This window comes from Chrysemys picta, chromosome 10 (assembly GCF_011386835.1).
Source record: "Chrysemys picta bellii isolate R12L10 chromosome 10, ASM1138683v2, whole genome shotgun sequence".
Lineage (NCBI taxonomy): Eukaryota > Metazoa > Chordata > Testudines > Emydidae > Chrysemys > Chrysemys picta.
In genome coordinates, this window is record NC_088800.1 from 53108956 (window position 1) to 53123015 (window position 14060).

The 14060-nt window shown below is 45.1% G+C and overlaps 1 protein-coding gene across 3 annotated transcripts in view; it reads right to left on the reverse strand.

Moving 5' to 3' along the window:
* The window catches only part of DNAAF8 (dynein axonemal assembly factor 8), a 149273-nt gene that overhangs the window by 107845 nt on the left and 27368 nt on the right, over nt 1–14060 (reverse strand). For all 3 annotated transcript variants that reach the window (XM_065559812.1, XM_042854127.2, XM_065559811.1), the window contains exons 9-10: nt 12655–13026; nt 12200–12359 (exon numbers count right to left, since the gene is read on the reverse strand). In XM_065559812.1, coding sequence (XP_065415884.1) covers nt 12200–12359; nt 12655–13026 — 532 coding nt within the window. The remainder of the gene's footprint in view (nt 1–12199; nt 12360–12654; nt 13027–14060) is intronic.

A 14060-nucleotide genomic window follows, 5' to 3' on the forward strand; every position in this document is an offset into this window, starting at 1 on the left:
GGGGAAACTGAGGCACAGACTGGGGAAATGACATGCCTAAGGTCACCCAGCAGGCCAGTGGCAGAGCTTGGGATAAAACCCCTGTCTCCTGAGACCCAGTCGAGTGCCCTATTCAGTAGGCCCCACTGAAGCATATACTGAAGCATATACTGTCTTTAAATACTTCTCTTCTTCCATTTCAAACATGGCATCAGGTCAACACTATACGCAACTTGAAATACACCCTCAACCCTGGGTATATTCCAATATTTGTAGCTTTCACAATCACATTTTCCTGTTGAGTATATATATAGATCCTTCTCTTGTTGCTCTGTGAGAGACTCACACAAACGAAGGGGGAGAGTGACTGACTATACAATCTACTCACATGGCTCCCATAACTGGATACCTGAGCAGTTCACAATCTTTAATGTCTTTATCCTCGCAACACACCTGTGAGAAAGGGGAGGGCTATCCTCCCCATTGGACAGATGAGGAATTGAGGCTTGCTCAAGGTCACTCAAGGAGTCTGTGGCGGAGCAGGGTGAACCTGGCTCTCTAGAGAGGGAAACGGGGAAACTAAAGGGCTGTCAAATGCACAAAATAAACACAGGTGAAAAAAAAGAAAAGACATTTTCCCCTTGATCTCTGTAGTCATAGGACCAGCTCCTCTCATGCAGTAAGGCCATGAAGCAGGGGCACCTGCCTTTGGGAGGATCACCCTTGTGCAAAGAGTCTGAGGCTCCCACAGCACCTCCCATCCCGCTGCAGAAAGGGGGCATGGTCAAGATCCCCTGCGCTGCACTGTTTTGACCGCTTGGGCTGTTAGCAGCAATGCTGTAACTTATGCTGAAGTCCCAGCCCTGCACTCAGCCAGCTCCAGGATTGGGGAGAGCAAAGGGGAGCTGGCCCATTACCTAGTTATACGACACTTGTAGTGATGAAAGTAAAACATTTGCACAGAGGGGTCTGATTTTTAAGCTGACGGTATCCTTGCAAGAAAGACCAAGCCTGCTGTGAAGGGCGGAGCATTAAAAATGGAATGAGACGGTGTGGCCATGGTACACACAGCCCTCCCTGTACCATTCACAGAGGGCTAGCTGGGTAAATGGGCCACCTTTAAAATTATGCTCCTCCAAGACAATACAGGCTCAATTTGGAACAGTGTGGAACACTGCTGTGTGGTGTTAAGTGCCCTCAACTCCCACTGGTTTCACTGGGAGCTGAGGGCACTCAGCACTTTGCCAGAACAAGCCTTCTCTTGTTTTCAGCTGCAAGGGCCAATCTGTTGTATTGATTTTTCCAATGTGTCTTGTCTTACTTAGGCTGTAAGCTCTTCAGGGTGGGGGAACATGACTTATCTCTGCACCTGATTTATATATGAAGATACACCTATCTCATAGAACTGGAAGGGACCCTGAAAGGTCATCAAGTCCAGCCCCCTGCCTTCACAAGCAGGACCAATTATTGATTTTTGCCTCAGATCCCTAAGTGGCCCCCTCAAGGATTGAACTCACAACCCTGGGTTTAGCAGGCCAATGCTCAAACCACAGCTATCCCTCCTCCCTCTGAGCCCCAGAGGTGCTGAGCACCTGTAATCACCAGTGACTTCTGAGGGAGTTGCTGGTGCTCACCGTGCAGCCTTACACAGCTATACTTTTTTAATAATCGTAATTGCAGGATTTTTCCACTTTGAAACCTCAATTAGACCATTTGAAATTCCTACAAACAGTGTTGCTGTTGCATATAGGGCTTCTCTAGTTGAAATGATGATTTGTATTATGGTAGCACCTAGCGGTCCCAATCAAGATCACCACTGTACAAAAACCATAGCCCATACTGCTTCCCAGTATCAAAAAAGAAGTCACTGGCGAAAGATCAGCTCCCAGTTCTGAGCAGAGAATCAGGAGATCTGAGTTCTATTCTGATCTCAGTGAAGCAAGAGGTCCTTCTCAGTGGAAGGTGATAGATTTTGGCCCACAGGTAACACATACTTCTGTAGTTTGTCAAAGAGCAACTGACTTATGCAGACATAATTTCCTCCTCATCTGCCCCCTTGTAGATGGGAGATAGGGGTTATCTAATTAACGTTTTGCTTTATTGCCTGCTCTTCAAATCTATCTTGACAGTTCTGCTAATGTGAACGGAAAAGTATTTTGGGGACCTCTACTGGCAGCAAGCTCTGTGTGTATACAATTCTGGAAACTATATTCATTTCACTTATACTAACCTTTCCCTTAAGCAAAAGCAACAAATGTTTCCATCTGTCAAGATCCGCCATAAGTATATTCAATAATGGACCAAAACTCATTTTAATCACTCCCAAGATGGGCCAAGGAATATAAAGGACTAAATATTTCATATCTTTCTAAGGCCATTTCAAATTCCAATTAGAGAAAATGGGACTGAAAACAACTACAGTCCTGGAAAGACATCAGATTTCACTCACTTCATGTCATGGCCGGAAAGTGGTATAGATAAAGCCAGGGGCTCCTGCAAAGGCATTCAGCTGGGCAAGGCTCAAGATTCAGAGGGCAACCTTCCTCTCCAAACCTACCGCCTGCTGTTCTACCAGGGCACAAGGGGGAGGGCTGATCCCCATGGTGTGGGGGCCAATGGAGGATGTGTCCGGAATGGGTGGGAAGCGTTATCGCCACATAGATCTGGGTCAGCTCAAAGCAGCTTTTACCCCAAACCAAGCAGCATGGATGTATATGCAATATACATGTCACTCTCGTTTCAACCTGTTCTTGGTGGGATGGGGACCCCAGAACATGCCCCGGAGGCCGTGCCGCTGCAGCATTGTGTGAACTGGCGCAGACAAAAAGATCAGTTACAAGGAGAATCTAGGGTAAAGTTCTCTTGTGAACTGGGGACCTCTGCATTCTTTACCGTCTGCCCTTCTCTATGCTAGTGCACCCCTATAGTATTAGCATCAAGGGGCTCTTGCACCAGCGCAGGGTGGAACTGTGTACTGGTCTGATTATGTAAGCAGGGGTACACACCTTGCAAAAGAAGATTATGGAAGCCACTTGCCAGGAATCCAAAAGACAAAACTAATTTGCATAGACATCTACAACCCAGTTCAGGAGTTGGTGTCAGCACGTATTCGCCCAACGATGCATTGAAACCTGTGCCAGTGAAGACTACATCCTCTTCCTAACCTTAACACTTGGTGTCTCATTTGACTTTCGTCTCTTTTCCCTTTCTCGCCTTCCATCTGCCACGTTCTCTTTGCCCTCCTCTCTGCCTTCTCTCCCCTTCTTACTAGGCTTCCTCTCTTCTTCTAGTCCCTTCTCATTGTTCTGCCTTCTGCCCTGCCTTCCCACCTCTGCCCTTCCATTTAAACCCCTTCCCTTCTCTCTCTATTTGCCCCCTTTCACCATTCTCCTCACACCAGGGCTACGGGATGAAACATGGCATCTCTCCACAAGGGCCAGGCCAATCAGAGCCTAAGAATGCAATGGACAGAAACATGGCTCTGCTCTGTTCTCCCAGGCCTCCAGCTGGCAACTTTTCTCTTTTCACAGGCCTCACTACCCAGCAGGGAACAGACCTCACTTCTCTCCCAGCGGATCACTGGCTGGCAGGGGCAGAAAGGACTTTCCAGTAAGCGTTCTCTCACCAGCACCTTTCCCCACTCAAAGCAGCAGCCAGCTACCCTGCAGCCTTGAATGGATACAGTGATTCTGTTTTACAGAGTATGTCTTTGAATGGGTTCAAGGCTTCAAGCCCTGAACAAAGACAATCTTCAACTCAAAGCTACAGAAGCAGGGATGGCAGTGAAAAATTTCTACTTGTGAGCCACTTGCCACACCTCTGTTCGGTCATGCGCGGCTCCCGTTCCCCCTCGCTCCTTATAGCTGCTGCCCTCTGTTTCTCCTCCCCTCCCCTAATAGCTCAGTTTGAACCCTGAGGTATAACTAAGAGATGCAGGATTAAATTAATGTAAGCAGGGTCCCCGGCATCTAGATGGGAGGGGGAGAGACTTCAGGAGCAAACTGTATTTACATGAACACACCTGCTCTGCCAAAATATCCAGCAGATAGAGCTGTGTTGCTCAAAGTGATCAACTGTGGCTGGTGTTGGGTTATAAATTACTTTAGTACTGAATGCAGGGGTAGTGGAATGTTATCAACGTTGTTGTCTTGTATGAATAAACGAGAGCAGAACTGTGCTTAACCTGTCCCAAATGAGGGGGTCACGGTCAATGGACAGGACCTCGTTAAGCCAGGGGCTCGAATGCCAGACCTCTGTGGAAGTAAGGGGGGTGGGGACAGGTGTCCCAGCCAGGAGGTGTGGACTCTCCCTAAGGGTCCCCAGTCTGGTTTAACCTCTTCCTCCCCTCTGTTCAAAGATAGAGCCAAATAGGCTTCATTAGGAGCCTTTTGTTATTTTAAGTACTCAATGAGAGCTGAAATCACTTGTGGTGGGGCAGTGTTTCTGCCCAGCCTGTTGAGAGCTAAAAATCACTAAGGGCTAGTCTACACTAGCAACGTTAAAGCGCTGCCACGGAGGAGCTTTATTGTGGCTTGTGTAGTCACTGCAGAGCGCTGGGAGAGTTCTAAAAAACCCACCTCCACGAGGGGCATAGCCGCACTCCCAGCGCTGGTGCACTGTCTATACTGCCGCTTTACAGCAGTGAAACTTGCTGCACTCGGGGGCGGGGGGAGATGTTCACACCCCTGAGCGAGAAAGTTGCAGTGCTGTAAAGTGCCAGTGTAGACAAGCCCTAAGAGACTGACCTACAGAGGTCACAGCAGAGAGGCAGGTGGCAGCAGAAGGTAACTGATGGGCGGCCAGCGAAAGTGGCAAGCAGTTGGCTGGCAGGGTGGCCAGGCAACAAGGAACCACATCTGGCCAGGTAGCTAGTGGAGAGGAACCATGGCTGATGGGGTAGCCAGCCAGAGCACATGCTCAGATGGTGGAGCAAGTAAGGTTCCTTGGGTGGGAGGTGAACTCACACAGATGCACCTCTGAACCCTGGGTCCTCACTGACCAAGGACAACCACTGTGAGTGGGGTATGGGGAGGGAGAAGAGGGGGACACAGTAAAGGAGCTTTTGGTTGTAGAACTCAGGAACATAAGGCAGAATACTCTGCCCCATGCACACTGGGGTGGGTGTCCTGCTCAGTTTTATGATTATGAATCCTGCTTGTGGCATTTTCCCTAATTAATGTTGGGTGACTTCCCTCCTTTCATTAAAAGTGTATTTTCTACACTCAGGCTCTGTGCTTGCGAATGGGAAGTATTGCCTCTCAGAGGCGCCCAGGGATGGTGTATAATTTTCCCAGGTTACTGGGTGGGAATTTGAGCCGGTTCTGTGTTGTATTGTTGAAAAGGAATCCCTAGATATTAAACCTGGTTGTTGCCAGCTCCACCTGGCAGAAGGGTTATATTAAGATAAAGAAATAAAGGGCTGACAATCAGGCACAGTTTCCTAATGGTGAGAACAAGCTGACCTTGCATAGTCTCCCAAGCAGTGGGGCTCTCGCCCTTCTTTAAGTCACCTAACATAACACTGGAGAAGGTACTGTAGGGAGTACCCAGAATTGTCAGCTGTGCACATGTAACTGGCTGTTGCTTTGAATGTGGAAAACTGGAGACAGAGAAAGAATAGTGCAGTGAGTCAGGTTGCTTGTCTGGGTCTAGGGAGAACTAGATTCAGTTCCTGCTCAACTTCAGATTTCCTATACGACCGCAGAAAAGTCATTTTGTCTCTGTGCCTCAGTTTCCCATCTATGAAATGGGAATACAGAACTTCCTCACCTCGCCTGGGTGTCATGAGGGGGAATTTGTTAAAGATTGTGTAGTGCTCAAATACCATGGCAATGGGCACCATAAATGTATAGTAGATTCTGCTTAATAGCAATGTTGATATTAGCAGCTTCTGCGTAATGGCAACATATTGCTGGGAACCAATCCTGTCCCATTCACAGCAGGATTAATGGGATTTGGATATTGGCAAAAGGCATGCCACTTATTAGCAACTTCTTTTTTTGGAACAAAGGCCCCAGCTGTAGGCAGGTTTGCAAGGCTGCAGCAAGGGAAGAAAGTGCTAGGATGTACCTTCTCTGGCTGCAGCCCTGCAAACCTGCCTGTGCAAAGGGAGCACACAGGACGTAAGGGACTGTAGGCTAGGAGGCAAGGCTGTGGACCAGGCAGTAGCAGGGAAGGTGGCTGCAGCCCAGCTGTTGGATCTGCATGGTGCCTCTCCCTCCCCTTTCCGGGCTGTGTCCTGTCAGGCGACTGCATGCAGGGAAAGTAACATTGGCATGTGCCTGAGCCCAGACCCATGGAGTGCACAGGGAGAGGTACAGTGTAGCCCCTGGGGCTTCCAGCATCCCTGCTCGCCATAGAAAGCCTCAGCATCCAGGCTGCAGTCCCCGCCCCAGTAGGTTTGCAGGCTGCAGCCAAGGAAGGCATGCCCCAGCGTTTCCTTCCCCAGCTGTAGCCTCACAACCCTGCCTTCTTATTAGCAACTGCTGGATACTAGCAACTTTTTGCTGGCAACCAAAGGATTCTAATAAGTGGAATCTACTGTATCTAACATAAGAGAATCCTTCAGGGATGGATTAGCTGGCTAAACTGATCTTTTCCACCTGCAATTTCAGTGATCTCCAGCTAGGTTCAGAGTTAAATTCCCATTGAGATAAATGGAGAAGTTCAGAGGTTTCTTAGGGACTGATCCAACCCCCAATGAAATCCATGGGACTCTTTCCCTTGGCTTCGATGCACATTAGGTCAGGCCTTAAAGCTCTAGTTTCAGGCTGTTTGTTGGCAGACTCAGGAAGACAACACTGCATCAACTCCTACTTGAAAGACTCCATAGAAGGCAGAAGGGTTAGAATCCTAATTTTTTAAATAAATCAAAGCCTATATTCTATAGAAATGGAATGGACTGCCGGCAGCCTGAAAGGAACTCTCCGTCCCATGGGTCCCGGACTGTGACCAGCTAGTGTAATTCATGTATTATATTACTACCTGCACAGCACCCTACTGACAATCAATGGAATTAAGGCTCTTAAATGCCTAAGTCCCTCTTGACAATGAGATATAGGCTCCTCAATCAGTTGGGCATTGCAATGCTGAGCACAGCAACGCCTAAATACCTGTAAAAGTCTGGGCCTTAGTGTTTTGAAATGATAATTACGCGCCCTCTGGTTGAGGCAAGTGTCACCTCAGCAGTGTTTCTGCAAAACCTGGTCAAATGCCACATTAAAGCAGGACTATTGATGACTATTTTCGGCTCAGATACCATGGTGATGGGTGCGGTATAAGAACCTTTGACAGGAGTCAGTTGGATAATGAGATGTTGAAGGTCTTCTTGACTTGTGTTAATGCGTGCACTGACAGTTTACCAGTCTTCACGCTCCCGTACTTACATTACTGTATGAACCCGAAGAGGAACAGAGCTAACTCCACAGCACTCTTTGCAGCTGGTTACCTTTACGGCCAAGATTCTCTGCTTTGCCAGTTATGGCTTGCTGAATCTCAAGGGTGCAATCCTGAGCCCTGGCATAGGTTAGAGTAGCCTGGGGACTTCTCTAGTTTACTGCCCATGGTCCCTAAGGGATTATAAATCAGATGAACACAGCTGGAGCACAGCATAATAAATAATAATAAGCTGGCAAAAGGGCCAGATAGCTGGTGCAGTACCAGTGTAACATTTCCCCCACACCAAGAGAATTCGCAGCTGGCCAGATCCAGCTTGTTTCTAGACCCTTTGAACTGGCAGCACAAGAGAGAATATAGCCTTAAAGTTCTCGCACAATAGAATTAACTACATCATCTTTAATTAACTTATCTTATTTTTAAGCCATTCTGGAGTTAGAGCAGTAGTAATTAATTTATTTTTTTCATTAAATAAGACATTTTAGTCTTGTTTCAGACAATTGGCAAATATTTTATTAGACAAAAGAGAAGTATTCAGGAGCCATCTGGTGGCTGTTTGATGTATCACTGCTACATATAATCCCAGCATAACCAGAGCAAAGAAATCTGATGGGAATCTGAAGAGTATACACAGGCTAAGTTCAGCACAGGAAGCATCTCGGGCCATTTTTACATATATGTGTTTCTGAACATAATCATGATTTAAATTTAAAAACTATGTTAAAATAACATTAAGGGCTAAATTCTGCATTCAGTTACTCCAGAATCACATTGGTGTGAGTAATACATCAACAGTATAAATGAAAACAGAATTGGGCCATGAGGATCTAATTTAAACTACAAATTCTGATTTAGAGACACAGCAACTAAAAAAAAAAATCGCACTTTGGTCGGAAAATGTTTCAGCTACTATTCCTACAAGCAGTCACATCAGATAAATATAACTGGAATACAAAAGAATTATTTTGTTCTATTTTTGTTTGTTTACTTTGTGCATTTGACAGTTTTGAATATAGTCAGTTTCACCTAGGTGAAAGGCCCTATGCACTAGTTAAGTGGGGGTGAATTTTATCTTGTTGCCCTGTTTAGTCAGGTAGGGCCTGATCTGGCAAAAAGACTGTACCCAGATGAGTAGCTTACTCACACGAGTAAAGTTACTCATCTGTGAAAATCTTTGAGGGATCAGGCTCTTAGTTCATTGGAAAATATCATTCAAGAGCACTGAAGTTGGCAGGCTACTCAGGGGTAGCTGGCATAGAAAGGGAGGATGATCCAGAGGTTAGGTTGCTAGCTTGGGACTCTGGACACCTGGGTTCAATGACCTGCACTGTGACCTTGAACAAACCACTTCATCTCTGTGTGTCCCAGTCCCCCATCCCAGATGTGTTGCAAGGACAACTGCATTAAAGAGCATGATGCAGTCAGATACTATGGCAATGGGACCATATAAGTACCTTATCTAGATTGGTGAATGATCAGAAACTTCATTTTTGAAATTATCTGATTTCAGGTTGTCTTTCACTCTGTCTTTAACTCAAGTAGTTCAGTAGTTCAAGGCTTTTTGCTTATATTTCGGGCCAAACTCTACTTTCAGTCACACTGTGTAAAGCAAGAATAACTTTCACTGAATTTGGCTCATTATAGGTAATGCAATATGTTTAGTCACAAGGGCTACATTCAGCTATGGCATTATTGGCAGGTAAGTTCCAGGTCACGTGTCTGATCATGCTCTCCCTGACATCCATGACAGCTTTGCCACAGAATCCAATGGAATCAGGAGTGCAAGGGAGTCAGAAAGAGGTGCAGTAGCATGAATGGTACTGATTTGACACTAGGGGTATGTCTACACTGCATCTGGGAGCATCCCTCCCAGTCTGGGTCCACATACTCGTACTAGTGGGGCTTTCACTAGCATGCTAAAAATAGTTGTGTTGCAATGTCTAGCACTAGTCCCACTAACACAAGTCTGTGGATCCAGGCTGGGAGGCTGGCTCCCAGATGCAGGGTCAACATACCTACTAGGTCGACATAGCTAGGAGAGTATGCAAGATAAGTAACTTTAAAAGGCAGGTGCTGCTACTTTATCTTACATCTTCTTTTTAAATTGTTTTACCTGCAACCAACATACCTTCTTCACCACTGCACATAAGTTACACTTATTTTTGTCCATCTACTGAAACCAAATCTGTGAAACTTATACTATGTTATTGCTTAAACCCCACATGTACCTTACAGAACTGTTTATGTCCCCACTCAGTTAGACTTTCATGAACATTTCATCTACTTATGACAGATCCAAATCTGGCCCAACGGAACAAGGGTAACATTTTCAAAAGTGCCTACGTGACTTAGGAGCCTAAATCCCATTTTAAAAAGTGATCTAGGTATTTAGAAGTCTAAGTCTCAGTGAAAGTCAATAGGACTCAGACTCCTAAATGACAACGTCATTTTTGAAAATTGGACTTAGGGGCAGATTTTTAAAGGTATTTAGGCACCTAACAATGCAGATAGGTGCTTAGTGATATTTTCAAACATTTAGGTGCCAAACTCTCGTTGATTTCAATGGGTGTTTTGAAAATCTCACTAGGCACCTATCTGCATCTTTAGGCACCTAATTACCTTTGAAAAACTGGTCCTTACTCTCATAAGTCACTTACGCATTTTTGAAAATGTTACCCCAGATCTAATGATTCTTGTTTATGCTATTGCCACTCTGCTGAAAGCAGAAACTGTGAACAGAGTTTGACTGAATTAGGTTAAGCTAAGGCGACAGTGATGAAATTAAGTCTGCATTTTGTTGCTTTCAAGAGCTGAAATGAAACCTTTTATGTAATCATCACACAGTTTATAAAAACTTTGTATTACTTTCTAACAACTCTGTGCAGGGATTCTGAGCTTCTGTAATTATTATTCAATTCAATTACTGATGTACATTAGGATGGTCAGGAGTCCCATGTTCCAAATCTGAATGTCTATCGCTGCCCAAAAAAGTATGTAGAAAACAAATTTGATAGTGTGCTACCCTCTCAGAGACTCCAGTTTGTTATATATATATATATATATATACATATACAATTTGGTGTTAGATATTTTCATTTCCAAATCTCTGAGCAACACAGCTGCCAAATTATAGCTTCTTCAGTTTCAGATGTCAAAACAGTCTCAGTTTTTCTGCTTCTGTCTGTGCAAATAAAAAAAGAAAAGAAAGAAGAAGAAAGAAAAAACTGTTCTAATTTGAAGCCCAGAAATGCTGCTAACTGTCAAAGTGAATTTCAAATAACTCTAAGAAGGACAGTTGTCGCTGATGGATTATATTGACATATTTTTAGTTTCTCTTTTTAATTTTAATAATGGATTTTCATGAACAAGAATTGGATAGAAGCTGCCCACAGATTGCATTCAGTGTGGGCTGTTCTCTGGTTGGCTCCACCACAGTGCATCGTGAATTTAGTTATAGTTGGGAGACTGGGTAGTTTATGAAATTAGCATTGGATTAGGGAGTCTTTTACCTTTATTACATGGGTTCAAATCTAACAAAGGTTGATAGTGATCAAAATATATCGCATCCTGACAATTGTTTGGTGCAATATAAGAAATTAGTTGGCGAGACTCAATCTATTTCCAAATGAACAAGTGCCCACATCTTAACCAACACTAACAGGAGCTCATTAACAGCTTCTGACAGGCCACAAACTCAACAGGTTTGAAGACTACAGATAAGAAACCCTTACAGAAGGTCCCTCTAGAACAAGAACTAAGCCCCTTAGTGGAATGCTATGTGAGAACTGTGCACTGCATTGCTCTTGCTGGTCTTCCTCTATAGACACAAAGGACTTCAGCTGGTAGGTTTGTCAATCCAACACCTTTCATCAGTGGTAAATCCAATGTTTTAAAAATGAATATTTAAGATGAAGAAATCCAATAAAGTCACATTTGTTTACAAATGCGCAAACTTGAATGGACCATCCCCTGTCAAGTGCATTTAGACCACAAGACTTTAGCACTAAGTGAAATGTTTTCTATTGTTGCTAAGCCAAAGCGATTGCTACCAATGGACCTGGAGCAAATATAGGGGGAAATCCTGCTCCACCACCACCCTCTGCGGGGATGGAGGGCACTGCCAGCAGCAAAATCAGTGCAGTGAGAAATCAGGACTCAATATGTAGATCTCATGGAAATGAGAAATGATCCCCTTCTCTGAGCCTTGTTTTAGGCTTCAGAGAGTTCAAATGGCTTTGTGATCCCTTAAGAACACTGTTGGCAAAGATCAAACACTGCAAGGAAAGAAACTAACTAAAATCACAATCCTCCTTTCACACCTGCTGCCTATCCAGATGTGGGTGCAGTACTGAGAGCCAAGACGCTGGGGACAGGAGGCCAAATTGAAGCTAGGAACTTATTTAAAACCATAAAAATAAACTTCTTTTTTTTTAAAAAGCTACAAGAACTCTGGGTGAAATCCTGGCCCTACTAAAGTTAATGGCAAAACTCCCACTGACTTTAATGTAGCCAGGATTCCACCCCACATCCCCAGCAGTGGGAGCCCCTTTGGGAAATGCAGGTGTTCTCCACAGGCACTGGTCTGGCAGTGGAAGCAGGTGCGTAAGTAAAGGAGAATAGCTCTCAAGATTGCTCTTATGGCCAGGCATGGCAGAACCATGAAGCTAGCCCACGAAAACAGAGCCATAACACAACCTTCAAGTATTAGAATGAAAAGGTCTTTTGGACTTTGAGGTCATGTCTAGATTCGTCCCAGAATTTTCAAAAGGGGGTCAGCAGGAAGCAAGACACTCTAAAAGGAGCATTCCTACGCTGAGATACTAACCGGGTGAAACAAAACAGGAGTTTTCTCTGCCATGGGCTGCTTTCCAGTAACCGAGTGTTGAGGCTGCAATCGCTCCAGCTGCTCCTGGAGTCTCTGCCTCCTGTGCTTCTCTTTCATCTGCTTTTCCTTTAGGGACAGCTCTCTCAGGCTTTCTTCTGCCCTGCAAAATATAACAAACATACAGATCCTCTCTAGCTAACTGAACCAGACAACCTTGCACCCCTAGGTTGCAGCCAGTAATATGCTCTCTAGGTCAGTGGTTTTCAACCTGTTTTCATTTGCAAACCCCTAAAAAATTTGGAATGGAGGTGCTGACCCCTTTGGAAATCTCAGACACAATCTGCAGCCCCTCAGGGGTCCACGGACACAGGTTGAAAACCACTGCTCTAGATGGCTGCTTACAGGAATGGCATTCAGAATCACCACTGATGGCTTTACTCCAAACTCTCTAGTACCTTGGGGATTCTGCTGCTTTATTTAGAGGGGGTTCTGGAGCACTTCCTGAATGTAGTGTGTCTTCAGTCTCTTTCTGGTTTTCCCTTGAAGGATCAGCTCCATGTTTCACATGGTTTGGCAAGGCAGGACTGACCCTCTGAGAGTCTGAGTGCACCAGACACCTGGAAGTCACCTTGTTTGCTTCCCCTCTCACTCTTAGATAGCGTTTTCTCCTGATTTTCAGGGTGCCCATCTCTTCTGGGCTCTCAAGATCCTGGCTCCCTCCTTCATCTCTTAGCACCTGCTTAGAGGCCTCATTAGCAAGAGGCTGAGATGCTTCTTTACGGAAGTTACGGAGTTGCTGCAACAGCAGGCTTTTCCCGGTGCAATCCCTGAAAATTAAAAATCAAATGGATTAAACCAACGTAGAGCATTATAATTAGCAGATCCTTACTGAGGAACCTAATTTGACTGCCAGCGCAAAGCAGAGCACAGAAGACCACCTGGATAATGGTTTTTGATGTCCTAACATTAGCTCAAAAATGATAGAATATGCCACCATGAGCCCACCTGGAATTCTTTGGGCATCCAGGTGGTTCAGTTAGACATTGCTGGATCGATCTAGGGTAGTAACACTATGAACATCGACAGCACTCATGAGGCTCTGGTGACATTGTCCTTTGTGATGGGACTAATTATTTGCCTCTGCAGAAGAAGAGAGAGAGGGGATGGCCAGTTACACTCTGACTTTTTACTGCAGTGGGCTGTGATCTAGAGTGGTTTATGGTACGGACAGCTTCTGGCTCTAGAGATGGAGGGATAACATTTTCAAAGGCCCTTACATGACTCAGGAGCCTATGTCCCACTTCCAAAAGTGCCATATGCACTTTGGATTCCAAGTCTCATTGAAAGACAATGGAATTTAGGAGCCAAGTCACTTTAGAAAATGGGACATGGGGGCCTTTGAAAAGTTTACCCTGGCCCTCCGTGCAGCTGTCCTGGGATAGATATTTGACCGGCATTTCAGTCACTCTTCCTGGTTGTCAGACAGAGGAGCACAATGCCTGTCTCAGGAGCACTCAGGAAATGGACTGCTGGACTGGAAGTCAGAGTCCACAGCTCCCCCCATGGAACCCTTTTCCCATCCAGCAGTCAGTCAGGTAGGTATAAAGAGAGAGGATAAGATTCCCCCCCAATAATTCTTATCAGAGATAGAAGGGAGATGAAGGAGGCCTTCTCCCTCCCAGCACTTGAGGAAATGAGACTGTTGAATTATCAACATCACAATTCTGTGATTTCCCTGGGTCATGATGATGCAAAGTTATGGCATCACATTGCAACACAACATCAGCACACAATTGTTTTGTGGCTGCGTGTCATTTTGATGATGAAGGAACTCCCAAGCTGTTTGGTAAAGGGTGAGGGC